The sequence below is a fragment of the Somniosus microcephalus genome, chromosome 3 (genome assembly GCF_052327205.1).
Source record: "Somniosus microcephalus isolate GS21.2 chromosome 3, FLI_Smic_1.0, whole genome shotgun sequence".
Lineage (NCBI taxonomy): Eukaryota > Metazoa > Chordata > Chondrichthyes > Squaliformes > Somniosidae > Somniosus > Somniosus microcephalus.
The window spans coordinates 26,391,278-26,407,149 of NC_140989.1; the positions used below are offsets into that span (position 1 = coordinate 26,391,278).

The 15,872-nt window shown below is 45.2% G+C and overlaps 1 protein-coding gene across 5 annotated transcripts in view; it reads left to right on the forward strand.

Annotated features, from left to right (window-relative positions):
• The first annotated feature begins 1 nt into the window (after window position 1).
• The window catches only part of LOC147120922 (endoplasmic reticulum membrane-associated RNA degradation protein-like), a 36,098-nt gene continuing 20,227 nt past the window's right edge, over window positions 2-15,872 (forward strand). For 3 of the 5 annotated variants that reach the window (XM_085979569.1, XM_085979585.1, XM_085979593.1), the window contains exons 1-8: window positions 2-110; window positions 2,498-2,686; window positions 2,793-2,935; window positions 5,954-6,055; window positions 10,162-10,251; window positions 10,470-10,567; window positions 14,331-14,467; window positions 15,565-15,679. In XM_085979569.1, coding sequence (XP_085835695.1) covers window positions 2,518-2,686; window positions 2,793-2,935; window positions 5,954-6,055; window positions 10,162-10,251; window positions 10,470-10,567; window positions 14,331-14,467; window positions 15,565-15,679 — 854 coding nt within the window. In that variant the 5' untranslated portion in view covers window positions 2-110; window positions 2,498-2,517. Of the gene's footprint in view, window positions 111-135; window positions 231-2,497; window positions 2,687-2,792; window positions 2,936-2,988; window positions 3,030-5,953; window positions 6,056-10,161; window positions 10,252-10,469; window positions 10,568-14,330; window positions 14,468-15,564; window positions 15,680-15,872 lie in introns of those variants that run through there. The other 2 variants (XM_085979577.1, XM_085979603.1) reach the window with 2 other exon arrangements.

Sequence of the window (15,872 nt, forward strand, 5' to 3'; positions counted from 1 at the left end):
GGCCGCGCCGGCTCCGCTCGCCTCCTTCCGGTCACGTGCTTGGTCTGGGCGAATTCTGCTACAATCTTCAAACGCTGCGCCAGTTCCGGGGGAAAGCCTGGCGCCCAATGGTAAAGGCAGGGCGGGCGGGTTGTAACCATTACTTGCAGGAGCGACCCGAGGCGGTTAAACCCCCCCAGCAAAAATGGGCCAAAGGCCGCCGACCCCTCCCCCCCGGATCCGTCCGTCCTGTAAGACAGTGTCAATTTTCCTATCGATTCCCGATCCTCCCTAATAGCTGCAATAAAAAAACTTTGCAAACGCTCAGCTGGTCGGCGTGCACCTGCGGAAGCACAGACAAGGGTATGGGCCTTTCCTCCGCCACTAAAGTCTTGTCTGTACTCTCCACAGATGCTGCCTGAACGCGCTAAGAGTTTCTAATTTCTGATTTCCAAAATCCTGCAGTATTTTGCATTTGAGTTTCTCATTCTCATACCATCTGGTCTCATTATGCACGTTGGCGGCGTGTATTACTGGATAGTATTCGCATTTGATAATATGCCAGTTATAATACAGGTTTAGAATCCCACAAGCGGCCGATCTGTAACTTCTATTAACCTTGTGTACGATGTGGACTTCCTGCCCGCGAACTTTCTTCTTGCGATAGCAAAATACTGCGGATGCTGGAAATCCGCAAGAACAAAAAATGCTGGAAACTGTGCTACAGAACTGTAGAAGGGTTTCGAAACGTTGAGTCTATTTCTCTCCACGGATGTTGCCTGGTCTGCTGAGTTTTTCCAGCATTTTCTGTTCTTACGATTTTTGGTAGTGTGTTTGTGTTTGTGTCAACATTGTAAATTGCTGTGTCAACATTTTCCATTCCATTTTGTGAATGGCAATTGACGAGGTGTAGTTGCAGGCTCTTGCCAGTAGGTGGCAGTGTGGAGCGAGTCGCCACTCTATCGCCATCTTGTGCAAATGTAAAAGAAAACTTGTATTCAACGCTGCAAGCAACTTACTGATAATATATATAATAGCAAAATACTGCAGATGCTGGAAATCTGAAATAACAACAGAAAATGCTGGAAATACTCAGCGGGCCAGGCAGCATCCGTGGAGAGAGAAACAGTTAATGTTTCAGGTCTGGGACCCGATGAAAGGTCATCGACCTGAAACGTTAACTCTGTTTCTCTCTCCACGGATGCTGCCTGGCCCGCTGAGTATTTCCAGCATTTTCTGTTGTTATTACTGATAACATATACTTGTGCGTGAGAATTGATTGAAAAATAATTGGTGACCCGACAGCACCCACTGAAGCAAAATGGGGTAATGATGCATATTACTGACCATGGGTCAGCTGAAATTCTAACTTACCTGCCATTAGGTCCGTTTTTTGCAAACCTGAAGAGTGAAAAAAGGTGTTCACCCAAGGGCCCGGTGAGCAAATGTACTGTCTGTTGCTGGTGATGACCCAGACTTAATATGAAAGGTCCTATATTCAATTCCCGATCTATATTGATTTAAAACAACAGAAAATGCTGGAAAAACTCAGCAGGCCAGGCAACATCCGTGGAGAGAAAATAGTGTCAACGTTTTGGGTCAAGACTAGAGAAGCACAGGAAATGAAATAGATTAAAAGGCCAGAATGGGGACTGGGAGAGAACAAAAGAGAAGTGAAGAGACATTAAGATGGTGGTAGGACTAGTGGAGACTATATTGATTTAGCTTGTGACCCTGGAACAGGGGAAACATCCTGTTCCTGATCCCTTTCCATTAATGGGCCAGCTGGAAATGTATATGTGTGGCTGTCAGTTGAAGACTGAATTCAGTTCAGCCATGATGAGATCTGCCCCTCCCCACCAGTCAAACAGGCTGCTGACTCTAGAGGAATGGCCATTTGGATCAAGTACCACAGAGTGGTTGTCAAAACTGCACAAGCCTGAATCAGTACCTCCAGGAGAAAAGAGAAAAATAACTGTTGGCATCGACCCTGTGCACAGAAGCCTGTTGCCTGCCAGCCACACCTTGATGCTGGTCATGGATACTTTTTTTACTTATTCATTCACGGGATGTGGGAGTCGCTGGCAAGGCCAGCATTTATTGTCCATCCCAAGTTGCTCTGAGAAGGTGGCGGTGAGCTGCCGCCTTGAACTGCTGTAGTAGCAGTTTGATACAACTGAGTAGCTTGCGAGGCCAGTTCAGAATTGCATAGAATTTACAGCACAGAAACAGGACATTCGGCCCAACAGGTCTATGCCGATTGAAGTAGTAAATATCACCACGTTTACTACTTTAACTGGCATTTTAAACTGGAAAAAAACACGCATGTGCTGAATTTTGAATGGGCCGCGCAGCCCGTTAAAGGGGCCGGGTGGCCTAAAGAAGTTGCAGGGAACATTGGCAAAGACCTGTTGGGCCAAATGGCCTCTACAGCACAGAAAAGTCTACAAGGGCAAAAAAGTGGAGTAGTAACCTTTTAAAGAAAGAAATCAATGTGAATTCATTTCATTTTTTTTAGGGTCATCGGCTTGGCTTTAAATGGCAACATTTGAGCCAATAAACACCTGCCTTTCTGTACAAGTGCATCATATGGTCTGCAACCTTGGACTGGAAAAGGTGGATAGTGCAGACCTTGAGCGCATTGTGACTGTATCTGGGCAAGTCTGCTGGGAGGCCATTACGTTTTACCTACGCCCTTTGGACACAGGTAGCTACTTTCGTGTTTTACAATTGATTTGAATAATTATTTTGTGACAGTACATTATACAGACAGATGGGGAAAAGTGTAATAACGCTCTCCTAACTTGTTACAGAAGAGCAAGATCTGGACTTTGTAGAAAGTGTGCGGCTACTGGGACCCGTTTGTAAAACTGTCCATTCACATCTACTGTCACTCGGCACACAGCAGTTCGGTGACCAATATGGACTTTGGTTTAGATGGACTAACAACACAGAGGTATGACTCAACAAATTAACTTTGTACTATTTTCAGAGAAAATGAACGTTCTCGAGTTGCAGCCCCCATTCCCAGAGCTCCAACCTATTTACAGGTAAGTCTCTTTCCAGGCTTGTATCTTGCTATCCTGACTTGTATTGTACTATTTATTCATATTAGTAGGAGGGATTTTTCTTGCTCCTTCCCCCTCTTTGCCCAGTTGATACTACTATATGTTGTCAAATGACTTCATTTGTGTAATGGGCTGTGGCTAATGATACTGCTGTAATCACTTTTCCACATAGCTTAAATTATGATACCCTCATCTTTATAACCCGCTCAAAGGCAATTTAGTAACTGGAACTGAGAGTGCCTTCTACAGCAATAATATACAAGATATTCTTGTTTAAACGGCACCTAAATATCCGGAATTCTCTGTTAACCGGCAAAATTCTCACACCGAAAACAACACCTCAATAACCGGCAATGTTGCCGAGTCCGAGTTAGTCAGTGGGGGTAGTTCTCCAAACTGCCACTACTCAGCTTCTTGGCGCTGTCGGGAGTCCGAACACCTCAATACCCCTGTAACAGGAGTCTGACTCTCCCGCGCTGCCGGTAGTCTCTTCCGATCCGCCATTTTACAGGGGTACTGTGTGTCTCCCACGCTGCTGGTAGTCATTACATTGCATTACCCTCAACTGGCAGTACTGTACTTAATCAAGCATCTTCCACCATCCATTTAACACAACATTCTGCAGGTGAGTACCCTATTGCTGTATACTGCACATTTCTTGGTTCTTTTTATTTTTCTTTGTTAAAAATAGCCTCGGTAGATAACCCTCTCTGTCATCCGGAATTTTTGATCAACCGGCAACACGTCGGTGCCGGATGCCAAAGAGTTTCCTGTAATCTGTTTTGATTTGTGCTCAATCCCTCTGATAACATAACCCAATCTCACTTGTTTTTTGTTCCCAACTGAAGTTGGTGTTTTTATTAAGATTATCCTTTATTATGATACCCATGTTGAACTAGGAAGATCTGTCCAACTATTGACAAAAAGAGAGGCCCAACAGTTGATAGAATGGACATTATATTTGCCAGAAGAAAATTGATTTTTTTTTGTAAATTTGATTCAGGAACATAGGACAAGAGTACGGCATTTAGCCCCTCGTCATTCAATGAGATCATGGCTGATCTGTATCTTAACTCCATCTACCCGCTTTGGTTCCATATCCCTTAATATCCTTGCCTAACAAAAAGGCTCTCAATCTCAGTTTTGACATTTTCACTTGACCCCCAGCCTCAACAGCTTTTTGGGGGAGAGAGTTCCAGATTCCCACTACCCTTTGTGTGAAGAAGTGTTTCCTGAATTACCCCTGAACGGCCTGGCTCTAACTTTAAGGTCATGCCCCCTTGTTCCAGACTTCCCCCCCCCCCCCACCAGAGGATACGGTTTCTCTCTCTGCCCTATAGAGAGTAATAGGTGTGAAAATGTCCCTTCGTGTAAAGCCTAACATCCAGCAACGGGGTTTCTTTTGAGCTGCCCATCAATTGAGTAAATGTTTTTATATTGGAATGTCTGTTATTTTATGTGTTTGACCAACTTGATGGAGTTCTTTGATGAAGTTAGCAAAATTAAACCCCACGGGATTAAAGGGACAGTGGCGGCATGGATACAACATAGGCCAAGGGAAAGAAAACAGAGCACTAGTGAACAGTTCTTCAAACTGGAGGGAAGTAACCAGTGGTGTTCCCCAGGAGTCGGTATTAGGACCACTGCTCTTTTTGATATATATTAATGACTTGTGTATAGAGGGCATCATTTCAAAGTTTGCAGATGACACAAAACTCGGAAATGTAGTATGAGGAGGATAGTGATAGACTTCAGGAGGATATAGACAGACAGTTAAAATGAGTCAGACACGTGGCGGATGAAATTTAACGCAGAGAAGTGTGAAGTGATACATTTTGGTAGGAAGAATGAGGAGAGGCAATTTGAATGAAATGGTACAATTTTAAAGGGGGTGCAGGAACAGAGATCTGGGGGGGTATGTACCCAAATCTTTGAAGGTGGCGGGACAAGTTGAGAGTTGTTTTTATTTTAAAACATGGGATCCTTGGCTCTACCACAGAAGGCAGTTGAGGCCAATTCATTAAATATATTCAAGAAGGAGTTAGATATATTTCTTAAGGCTAAAGGGATCAAGGGGTATGGGGGATCAAGGGGTATGGGGAGAAAGCAGGGGCAGGGTACTGAATTTGGATGATCAGCCATGATCTCATTGAATGGCGGAGCAGGCTCGAGGGGCCGAATGGCCTACTCCTGCTCCTATCTTCTATGTTTCTATGTAATAGTGGCATAGAGTACAAAAGCAAGGAAATTATACTAAACCTTTATAAAACATTGGTTCTGGGCACACTTTAGGGAGGATGGCAAGGCCTCAGAGAGGCTGCAGAGGAGATTCACCAGAATGTTACCAGGGGTTGAGGAATTTTAGTTTTGTGAAGAGACTGGAGAAGCTGGGGTGGTTCTCGTTAGAGCAGAGAAGTTTAAGAGGAAATTTGATGGAGGTGTTCAAAATCATGAATGGTTTTGATAGGGTAAATATTTCCAATGGCACAAAGGTCGGTAACCAAAGGACACAGATTTAAGGTGACTGGCAAAAGAACCAGCGGTGACATGAGGAATCATTTTTTAACGCAGTGAGTTGTTGTGATCAGGAATGCGCTGCCTAAACGGGTGGTGGAAGCAGATTCGATAGTAACTTTCAAAAGAGAATTGGATATATACTTGAAGGGCAAAAACATGCACAGCTATGGGGAAAGAGCAGGAGAGTGGGCTAACTGGATAGCTCGACCAATGAGCCGACTGGCCTCCTCCTGTGCTGTATCATTCTGTGTTTCTATCTGTAGCATAAGTAGTTGTTCCTGCACATGTATTGTACCCTTGCTATTTCACATGTACTGCTTCAAAGTGTCAAACAGCTACAGTTAAAATAGCAGCCCATCAAAACTACCTGTGTTTCTGCTTGGTTTTAGTTGTTCGTTGAAGTGTTTGAAGCCATCAGGAGTTCACAGCACACAACCATAGCTCTGAGCCTGATGAAATTAACAGCTTGTCTAGAACGGGCTTTGGGCGATGTAAGTATAATAACATCGTGCAAACTTTTTTTTTTTAGTTGTTTTTCTGTGCTGCTCACGTTGCGGGCTGACAGCACTTTCACATTCACCAGCCTTGTAAAAGAAGAAAGATGAGAGAGAGACATTAGGCCTCTCGATCCCCATCCTATCTATCAGACGATGTAATCTGGTGCATCATCCCGTGCAGCGCTAGTCATGCTAACTGCCTGGGGAAGCAAAAAACACAAGAGGGGCAAAAACATGGTCAGTTTCAGGAAATACTCTAGGAAGTTCCTTCTACAAGACAATGAAGCAATCTCTGAGCGGCCACGATTATCCATGTTGCATCACTAGATATACGCAAGCTAATTCCACCCTCCCCATATATGATCAGCTTTCTTTCTTTAAGTAACATAGGACTGCACAGAAGTGTGACCTACCATCTACATCCATTGCGGCCGTTCCAAAGATCAAACTTCTTACTTTAATTTATCTCTAATCTCCTCTTCCTAGGCAGTCCCTTGGAACCGAGGATGACTTGCTTCCACATTAAAAATGAGTTCTCAGGTGACTGATTAGTCCAATGCGGGACCTACAGTCTCTGTCACAGGTGGGGCAGACGGTAGTTGAAGGGGCGGGTGGGTGGGGTGCTTGGGTTGACGTGCGCTGCCTGTGCTTGGCTTCCGCATGTTCCTGGCGAAGAGACTCGAGGTGTTCGGTGCCTTCCCAGATGCTTCTCCACTTTGTGCAGTCTTGGGCCAGGGATTCCCAGGTGTCGGTGGGGATGTTACACTTTTTCAAGGAGGTTTTGAGGGTGTCCTTGAAGCGTTTCCTCTGCCCACCTGGGGCTCTCTTGCCGTGCCAGAGCTCCGAGTAGAGCGCTTGTTTTGGGAGTCTTGTATCGGGCATGCGGGCAATGTGACCCGTCCATTGGAGCTGATTGAGTGTGGTCAAAGCTTCGATGTTGGCCTGAGCAAGAACACTGACGTTGGTGCGCCTATCCTGCCAATGGATTTGCAGGATCTTGCGGAGGCAGCGTTGGTGGTACCTCTCCTGTGCTTTGAGGTGCCTGCTGTACATGGTCCATGTCTCTGAGGCATACAGCAGGGCGGGTATCACTGCTGCTCTGTAGACCATGAGCTTAGTGCTGGGTTTGAGGTCCTGGTCTTCAAACACTCTCTTCCTCAGGCGACCGAAGGCTGCACTGGCACACTGAAGGCGGTGTTGGATTTCGTCGTCGACGCCTGCCCTTGTTGATAGTAGGCTCCCGAGGTATGGAAAGTGGTCCACGTTATCCAAGGCCTTGTCGTGGATTTTGATAATCGGGGGGCAGCACTGTGTGGCGGGGGCAGGTTGGTATTTTATCTAATACCCTATTCTTCAATAGCACTATCTGCTAAAACATTTATCCCTCAACATCAACACACGTGTGTAATGGCCCGGATTATTCGGGAGCATACGTGGCCGTAAGTGCCCTGCAAGTTCCGGGTTTCCGCTCCGCATGCGCGAAAGCCCGGAAGGAGCAATTTGTCATGTTTCAGCTTGACCGGTCCGCCGCATCCCCAGGAAATGGACATTCGCTGGCGGAGATTTGGGCTATTTGTCCAACTACTGCCCAGCGAATGCCTGTGAAACTCTTACGCCGGGTAAAAGCAGGCGTAGGGCCTACTTTTATCAGCCTACGAGTTTAAGTAAATATTAAAATTTAAAAAAATTATTTAAACATAACCTATAACTAATTTAAATTTTTAAAATTTTGTTAGCCCCTTTAAAACGTTTAAATTTATTTTTCAAAAATTAAACTTTTGTTTTAAATGCTTAATTTAATTGTATTTTAATTAATTTTGAACATGTAATTTATTTTTATTTAAGTTGTGTAACATTGTGTTTTTTAGGTGATTCCTATTACGTTTATGGGGATTCTGTACCTAAATGGAATCCCCATAAGCATAATGGGGTTCCCCCTTTCTAATTGGTTGGCCTGGCCCATGTGATCCCGGAGCGCTTGCGAACTGCATACGTCCCCGGGATGCGTGGGCCTTTATGCGCACCTGGGATACTTGGGCCTTTATGCGCACCTGGGATGCGTGGGCCTTTATGCGCACCTGGGATACTTGGGCCTTTATGCGCACCTGGGATGCGTGGGCCTTTATGCACCCCTGGGATCTGTGGACCTTTATGTGCCCCTGGGATGCGTGGGCCTTTATGCGCACCTGCGATGCGTGGGCCTTTATGCGCCCCTGGGATGCGTGGGCCTTTATGCGCACCTGGGATGCGTGGGCCTTTATGCGCACCTGGGATGCGTGGGCCTTTATGCGCACCTGCGATGCGTGGGCCTTTATGCGCACCTGCGATGCGTGGGCCTTTATGCGTCCCTGGGATGCGTGGGCCTTTATGCGCACCTGGGATGCGTGGGCCTTTATGCGCCCCTGGGATCTGTGGACCTTTATGTGCCCCTGGGATGCGTGGGCCTTTATGCGCCCCTGGGATCTGTGGACCTTTATGCGCACCTGCGATGCGTGGGCCTTTATGCGCCCCTGGGATGCGTGGGCCTTTATGCGCCCCGGGATGCGTGGGCCTTTATGCGCCCCTGGGATGCGTGGGCCTTTATGCGTCCCTGGGATGCGTGGGCCTTTATGCGCACCTGGGATGCGTGGGCCTTTATGCGCCCCGGGATGCGTGGGCCTTTATGCGCCCCTGGGATGCGTGGGCCTTTATGCGCCCCGGGATGCGTGGGCCTTTATGCGCCCCGGGATGCGTGGGCCTTTATGCGCCCCTGGGATGCGTGGGTCTTTACGCGCACCTGGGATGCGTGGGCCTTTATGCGCCCCTGGGATGCGTGGGCCTTTATGCGCCCCTGGGATGCGTGGGCCTTTATGCGCCCCTGGGATGCGTGGGCCTTTATGCGCCCCTGGGGTGTGTGGGCGTTTATGCATGCTTAGGCGTAGAGGCCCAGGAGCGCGAGTCTACAAACCTCCGGGACCATCAGGCAAGTTTGTATTTTTCTTGCGGTTCGGAGGCATTCGCCCGTGGGAAATCTCTGACCGCCAGTTCAGGTCCAGTATCTTTCTCTCCCTACATTTTCTATTCCACATGTTTATCACCTCACCTGTAAGTTTGAATCGATGTCTCCAAGTTTGTGCTAATAGTGAACATTATTCATAGAATCCAGTATATCTATTCCTTTTGAAGAGCTTAAATATCTCAAGTAGGTCAACTCCAAGATGGCTGTTTTTCCAATACAAACATCCTTAATACCCTCGCCCAATCCCACCTATCAACTTAGTCGATCTTGTCTGTACTCCCTCCAAAGCCACACTGCTCCCTCCAGTGGTTTGGTGCTCAGAACTGTCCATGGTGCTCAAGGGAGGGGTGGAGAGGCACTTTCTGCAAAGTAACTATTGTCCTTTTTTTCAGAAGACATAATTTTTAATTATATGTTAATTCCTCCTGTTTGGGATGGTCACTAAACAGTTTGATTCCCTACAACAACAGCAACAACTTGCATTTAACGTAGTAAAGCACCCCAAGGTGCTTCACAGGAGCTTTATCAAACAAAATTTGACACCGAGCCACATGAGATGTTAGGCCAGACGACCAAAAGCTTAGTCAAAGAGGTAAGTTTTAAGAAGTGTCTTAAAGGAGGAGAGAGAGGTTTAAGGAGGGAATTCCACAGTTTAGGCCCTAGGCAGCAGAAAGTACGGCCAGTGGTGGAATGATTAAAATAGGGGGCGTGCCTACTCCAGAAATCCCTCCCATGTAAGTGTTTGATTCAAAAAGTCAGCTTCGCTCTCCTTCCATTTATGATTCGCAGTGTCTGTATTCCCTAGTACCTAGCATGAGAGTGTCAACATTGTGCAAAGACATGATGTGAGCTCTTGTCATCGTTTGGACTCCCAAGCCTTGAGGTAGCGGTGTGTGAGAGAGAGTTGAAGAATTGAGGAATCTAACTTGTGACACAGTATTGCTTGGAATCAGAGTTTTAAGGGTGAAGAAACTCCGCATGGGCATCTGCCACTTGGGTCAACACAACTTAAAGATAAAGAAATTTAACTAAAGATAAAATCCAGATAAATGTGTATTGTAACCATGGATGTTGATATTCAGATGATTTTCCTGTACGTTAGGTGTTCCTCATGATTGGCAAAGACTGCCCTTTTCTTCTGAGAGATCTGTTGGCCTCACAAGAGCTGGCTACAGTGTTTGGACAGAGTGTGGTAAGAATTTGTTTTCTTTTAGTTTTATATTATTGCTGTGCATATTGGTTAAGGACGGAATGTTTCTCTTTTTTTACAGGATACTGCCAATATTTTGTTTTGTCTCCTGTATTAAATTTGTCTGAACGATGCCCCCAGGACTCTGGTGCTCTGTGTGATGTGTGCATTCGGTCACATTATCGTCAATTAATTCCATATGTGTTGTTGCCCAAATGCAGATGAACATCCTGCGAGTGTTCTTGGGGTCACCACGAAGCTTAAATCTCCGCAACATCTTGTGGCATGGGTTCGCAGCACCTTCAGAAATCCCTCCTATGTAAGCATTTGGTTCCAAAAGTCAGCTTCGCACTCCTTCCGTTTATGTTTCGCAGTGTCTGTTATTAAAAACACAAAAAAAGACATTACAACAACTCGCATTTATACAGCACCTATGATATAAGAAAACAGGGAGTTTCCCAAATAGGTGCAAGGCAAACAAATGGCGAACTGGAATGCATGATGGTTGAGGAGAGTTAACTGAAAGCTTTGCCAAAGACATGGGTCTTGAGGAGGTTTTTAAAGGTGGAGGTTAGGGCTGAAGTTCCAACCAGTAGGTCTGAGGGTTTGAAGGCTTGATACCAGTGATGAGGCGAAAGGAAGGAGGGATGCACAGAAGGAGGAATGGAGCGTGTCAGGAAGGGACAGAGGGCTGGAGGAAATTACAGATACGGAGCAGGGATGAGGTCATGGTGGAAGTTATAAATGAGGACAAGGATTTTAAATGTGATCCATTGGTGAGGTTGGGGGCTGGTGTGGTCAACAAGGAACATCTGTAAATGACTGCATTGTAATTTTGTTGAAAGATTTTTCAGTGTTAAGGACCACAGTGCCTTCCAGATATGTGTATAACGAGGAATTGCAGTTTAAACCAAATAAAGCACTGATTTAAAAAAAGGGGGAAATTTTCAAACTGGTTCTTGTGAACTAAACACTAGGGAAAAAAAGGAAAACAACGACTTCAGATGTTGATAAAAACATAGGACTTTCAACTAAAACTTTGAATTCTCTTATTGTAATTGTGTTTGGTTCAGCATTGACAGCAACACACTTTTAAAACCCTTAACATTGATTTTGCTCTTTAAAAAAATGTTGAAAATGGCCCCGATATGGCCAAAAATAAATACCAAAAATGGGGAGAGGGGGCAGCGGCAGGGCACTAGAAACTGGAAGCCCGATATAAAACCAGCTTCAACAACTTGCATTTATCAAGCTCCTTTCATGTAGTAAAACGTCCCAAGGTGCTTCAGTGACTTGAATGCACATCAGGGTGTGTGCAGTATGTGAGCAAAATACTGCAGATGCTGGAAATCCAAAATAACAACAGAGAATGCTGGAAAAACTCAGCAGGTCAGGCAACATCCGTGGAGAGAAATTTGAGTTGACGTTTCGGGTTGAAACCCTTCTTCAAAACTGGAAAGAAAATAAAAAGATCGAAGGCAAAGCTGCGATCGAACAAAAGAAGAAAAAGAGACAATAAAAGGTATGCGAAGCCAGATGAGATGGTAATGGGCCCGTGGAGACAAAAGGCAGCGGTCCTTATCCTGCCAGTACACTTCACACCTAATCTCAGCTGCCTTTTGTCTCCACGGGCCCATTACCATCTCATCTGGCTTTGCATACCTTTTATTGTCACTTTTTCTTCTTTTGTTCGATCGCAGCTTTGCCTTCGATCTTTTTATTTTCTTTCCAGTTTTGAAGAAGGGTTTCAACCCGAAACGTCAACTCAAATTTCTCTCCACAGATGTTGCCTGACCTGCTGAGTTTTTCCAGCATTCTCTGTTGTTATTGTGCAGTATGTTATTGTCGAGACTCAAACACTCCACTGGCCCAGGTGTGTTAGTAGATAGATGATCAATTTAACTTGTTAATATTTGTCCTCGTGAGAATTGGGATGTGATTGAAAACTACACTTAAAAGGACTTCATCAGGAAGGTTGGCTTTTGGAAAAATGTACATTTTACTAAATCTCTCCGTAGTTTGCCTACCTAACTGTCATTGCACTTTCAGAAAGTAATTCATTGAATGGAAAACTTTGAGATGTTTTGATGTGATAAGGTGCTATCTAAAGACGAATAACTAACAGATCTTTGGTGGTGTTGCTCACAGAGGATACAGTAAAGTGAAGCTTACAGGGAATGCATGCTATATACATGACTTCTAATACATTATATAATTAGATAGTGGTGATGACATTTGGAAACTTCAGTATTGAACAGTGACTTTGAGCATTACTGTAATGCAAAAATAGAAAGACTTGCATTTATATTAATGGCCCAGAAATTCCGATCGCAGGCCTCCCGCGGGCGGAGGGCTGCGATCTGGAAAAATCTGCGCCAAGACCGGAGGGCTCCCGGGAGGCACACAGTTCCGTTCCTGGGCCTCTCCAAACTGCCGGTGCGCAGGGCCCACGTATCCCAGAGGCGCAGGCGGTTCGCAGCGTCCCTGGGATCACATGGGCCATGGGGAGCCAATCAGAGAAGGGAATCTCCCTTCATACATTTGACAGGAAGACCTGTCAAATATATGAATGGAGATCACCCCCAAAACATCGTAAAACTAAAAATAATTTTAAAAAGTCACATTTTTAGAATGACTTGAAATTACATAAATTAACTCTTTTAAACAAAAATTGAAATTTTTGAAAAAATAATCACAGTTTTTAACAGGGCTAAAAATAAACTTACCTTTATTTAAAGTATCTTAAAATGATAAATCAGTGGAATTTTTTTTTTTTTTTACTTTTTTCAACTCTTAACCAGGCGCAAGAATTGTAAGGGTTTTCTGCGGGCAGAGGGTCTCCAAAAAAGTGGAACTCTCCACCCACAGAGGCCCTTCTCCCGGGCAGCCGGAGGAGGGCAGCACGGTGGCATAGTGGTTAGCACTGTTGCCTCACAGCGCCAGAGACCCGGGTTCGAATCCGGCCTCGGGCGACTGTCTGTGTGGAGTTTGCACATTCTCCCCGTGTTTGCGTGGGTTTTCTCCGGGTGCTCCGGTTTCCTCCCACAGTCCAAAGATGTGCGGGTTAGGTTGATTGGCTATGATAAATTGACCCTTAGTGTTAGGGGGATTAAATACATGGGGTTACAGGGATAGGGTGGGATATGTGTTGGTGTAGGGGTTACGGGGATCGGGTGGGATATGTGTCGGTGCAGGCTCGATGGGCCGAAATGGCCTCTATCTGCACTGTGGGGTTTCTGTGATCTGTCGAGCTTTCTTGACAGATCGGAAATGCCGGTTTCCAGCGCATGCGCAGTGCATGCCTGAAACTGGCATTTCCGATGTCCCTACGGGTGGGCACACAGCGCGTACACACCCGTAGGGATCGGAATTTCTGCCCCGTAGCGTCTTTCACAACCTCAGGACGTCCCAAAGTGCTTTACAACCAATCAAATACTTTTGAGTTAAGGTTTCAGGTCGATGACCTTTTGTCAGAATTGGAAAAAGTTAGAGATGTAACCAATGTTCCCTGTAAGCTGCGCTTTGTTCTGCGCGGCCTGTTTCTTTTACTGCGCGGTCCCTTTAAATTTCTGTGCATGCACAGTACTTACAATAGAAAAACCGCGCGGGACTTTTCTCACTACTGCGCAGCCGTACAGCTTAGAGCGAACATTGGATGTAACAGGTTTTAAGCAAGCACAGAGGCAAGGGAAGGTCTGTGATAGGCTGGAAGGCAGGAGAGATTAAAAGACAAAAGGGATGATGGTGCGAGGCAAAAGGAGATAGTAATGGGACAAGTAAAGAAACAAAAGATGAGTCTAGATAGAGGTGTAAATGGGAATAATCACCAACAGCTGCCGTCCAAAAAAAATGGGGGCAGGGGTTATGGTCTGAAATCGTTGAACTGAATGTTGAGTCCAGAAGGCTGTAAAGTGTCTAATTGAAAGATGAGGTGATGTTTCTCGAGCTTATGCTGATGAAACCACTCTGTATTCCCAGCATTTTCGGTTTTCACTGTTCTAACTTTTTATTGAAGCACGTTATTCATTTATTTAAAAAAAAAAAAGCCTGTCTGTGTTTCATCGTTATTTGATTGTCCCTAGGTACACCTCCATGCTGCTGTTGCTAACCGCTGGATTAGGGCAGATACTGAAGGATGCCCTGCCTCAGAGAACGTCCACACTCTTCCATCGACCTTATTTCAAATTGACACAGCTGGAGGAACTTGCTGTCTTCCCTGGTGAGCCTCGCGAAGTGAAGCTAGAAATTAATTCTGATTAGGGAGGGGAAACTGGCTAGGATTACTGTTCTTGATCACTATCTAGTGACTGCACATGTGAAGAATGGCCACTTGGTGGCAGTACTAAAGCAAGACCGGTACCTGTGGAGCACCATGAAAGAGTCAACACCTTCAGGAAGGAGTATACATTAGCTTCCAATTTGTTAACGGCCATGCAAGTAACCTTTGATTACTTCTAGAATCTTGGAGCCCATCGTGCCTGTGCCAGCTCTTTGCAAGAGCTACCCAATTAGTGGCAATTTCCCCGCTCTATCCCCATAACTGCAAATTGTTCCTTTTCAAGTACAGGAAACTCTTTAGTATCCAGCACCGACGGGACCAGGATGGTGTCGGTTGATTAAAAATTACGGATAGCAAAGAGGGTTATCTACCAAGGCTATTTTTAACGAACAAAAATTAAAAAATCAAGAAATGTGCAGTATACAGTAATTGGCGGATTGGAAGAGACTCCCGGCAGCGCGGGAGAGTCAGACTCCTGTTATTGAGGTGTTCGGACTTCCGACAGCGCCAAGAAGCCGAGTCATAGCAGTTTGGAGAACTACCCCCACTGACTAACTCGGCCACCACGGGAGACTCGGTCTTGGACTCGGCAACATTGCCGGTTATTGAGGTGTTGTTTTCGGAGTGAATTTTGCCAGTTAATAGAGAATTCCGGATATTTAGATACTGTTTAAACGAGAGTGTCCTGTATATATTGAATTTCCTTTTGAAAGTTACAATTGAATATGCTTCCACCACCCTTTCAGGCAGTACATTCCAAATCATGATAACTTGCGTAAAAAAAAAAAAAATTCTCATCTCCTCACCCCTTCTGCCACTTTCCCCTAACCATTGCACTTAACAGTCACTAAATTTTACTGTCGTGTCCTCTGGTCACAAGAAGAGGAAGTATCTTTGTATTTACGATCATGGCATCAAACCAAGGTCATAGAAGAGTTAGCTGGCAGCAAAAAGAGGGGTCTAATGAAAAACAAATAGTACACCGAGGTTATACCAATCCTGAACATATAATGTTTGTGTTTTTTTTATTAAAAAAGATATTAATGAGGAGGCTATTGCTGTAGCAGAAGATTTTATTGGGAAATCTGAATTTGTAGTGGAAATCATGCTGCCCTATTGGAGAGAGGCACTTGCAGCTTATAAAAATCAACGGTAAGATTGATATTGCTGTGTGCGTATATTAGTTGATCTTCCGTGGCATTGCTTATTGAGTCTGAGGATTGTAGCTTTAAAAGGAAGTAAAAAAGACTTGCATTTATGAGGGAGTGCTACACTGCCGGAGGTGCCGTCTTTCGGAGGAGACGTTAAACCGAGGCCCCGTCTGCTCTCAGGTGGATGTAAAAGA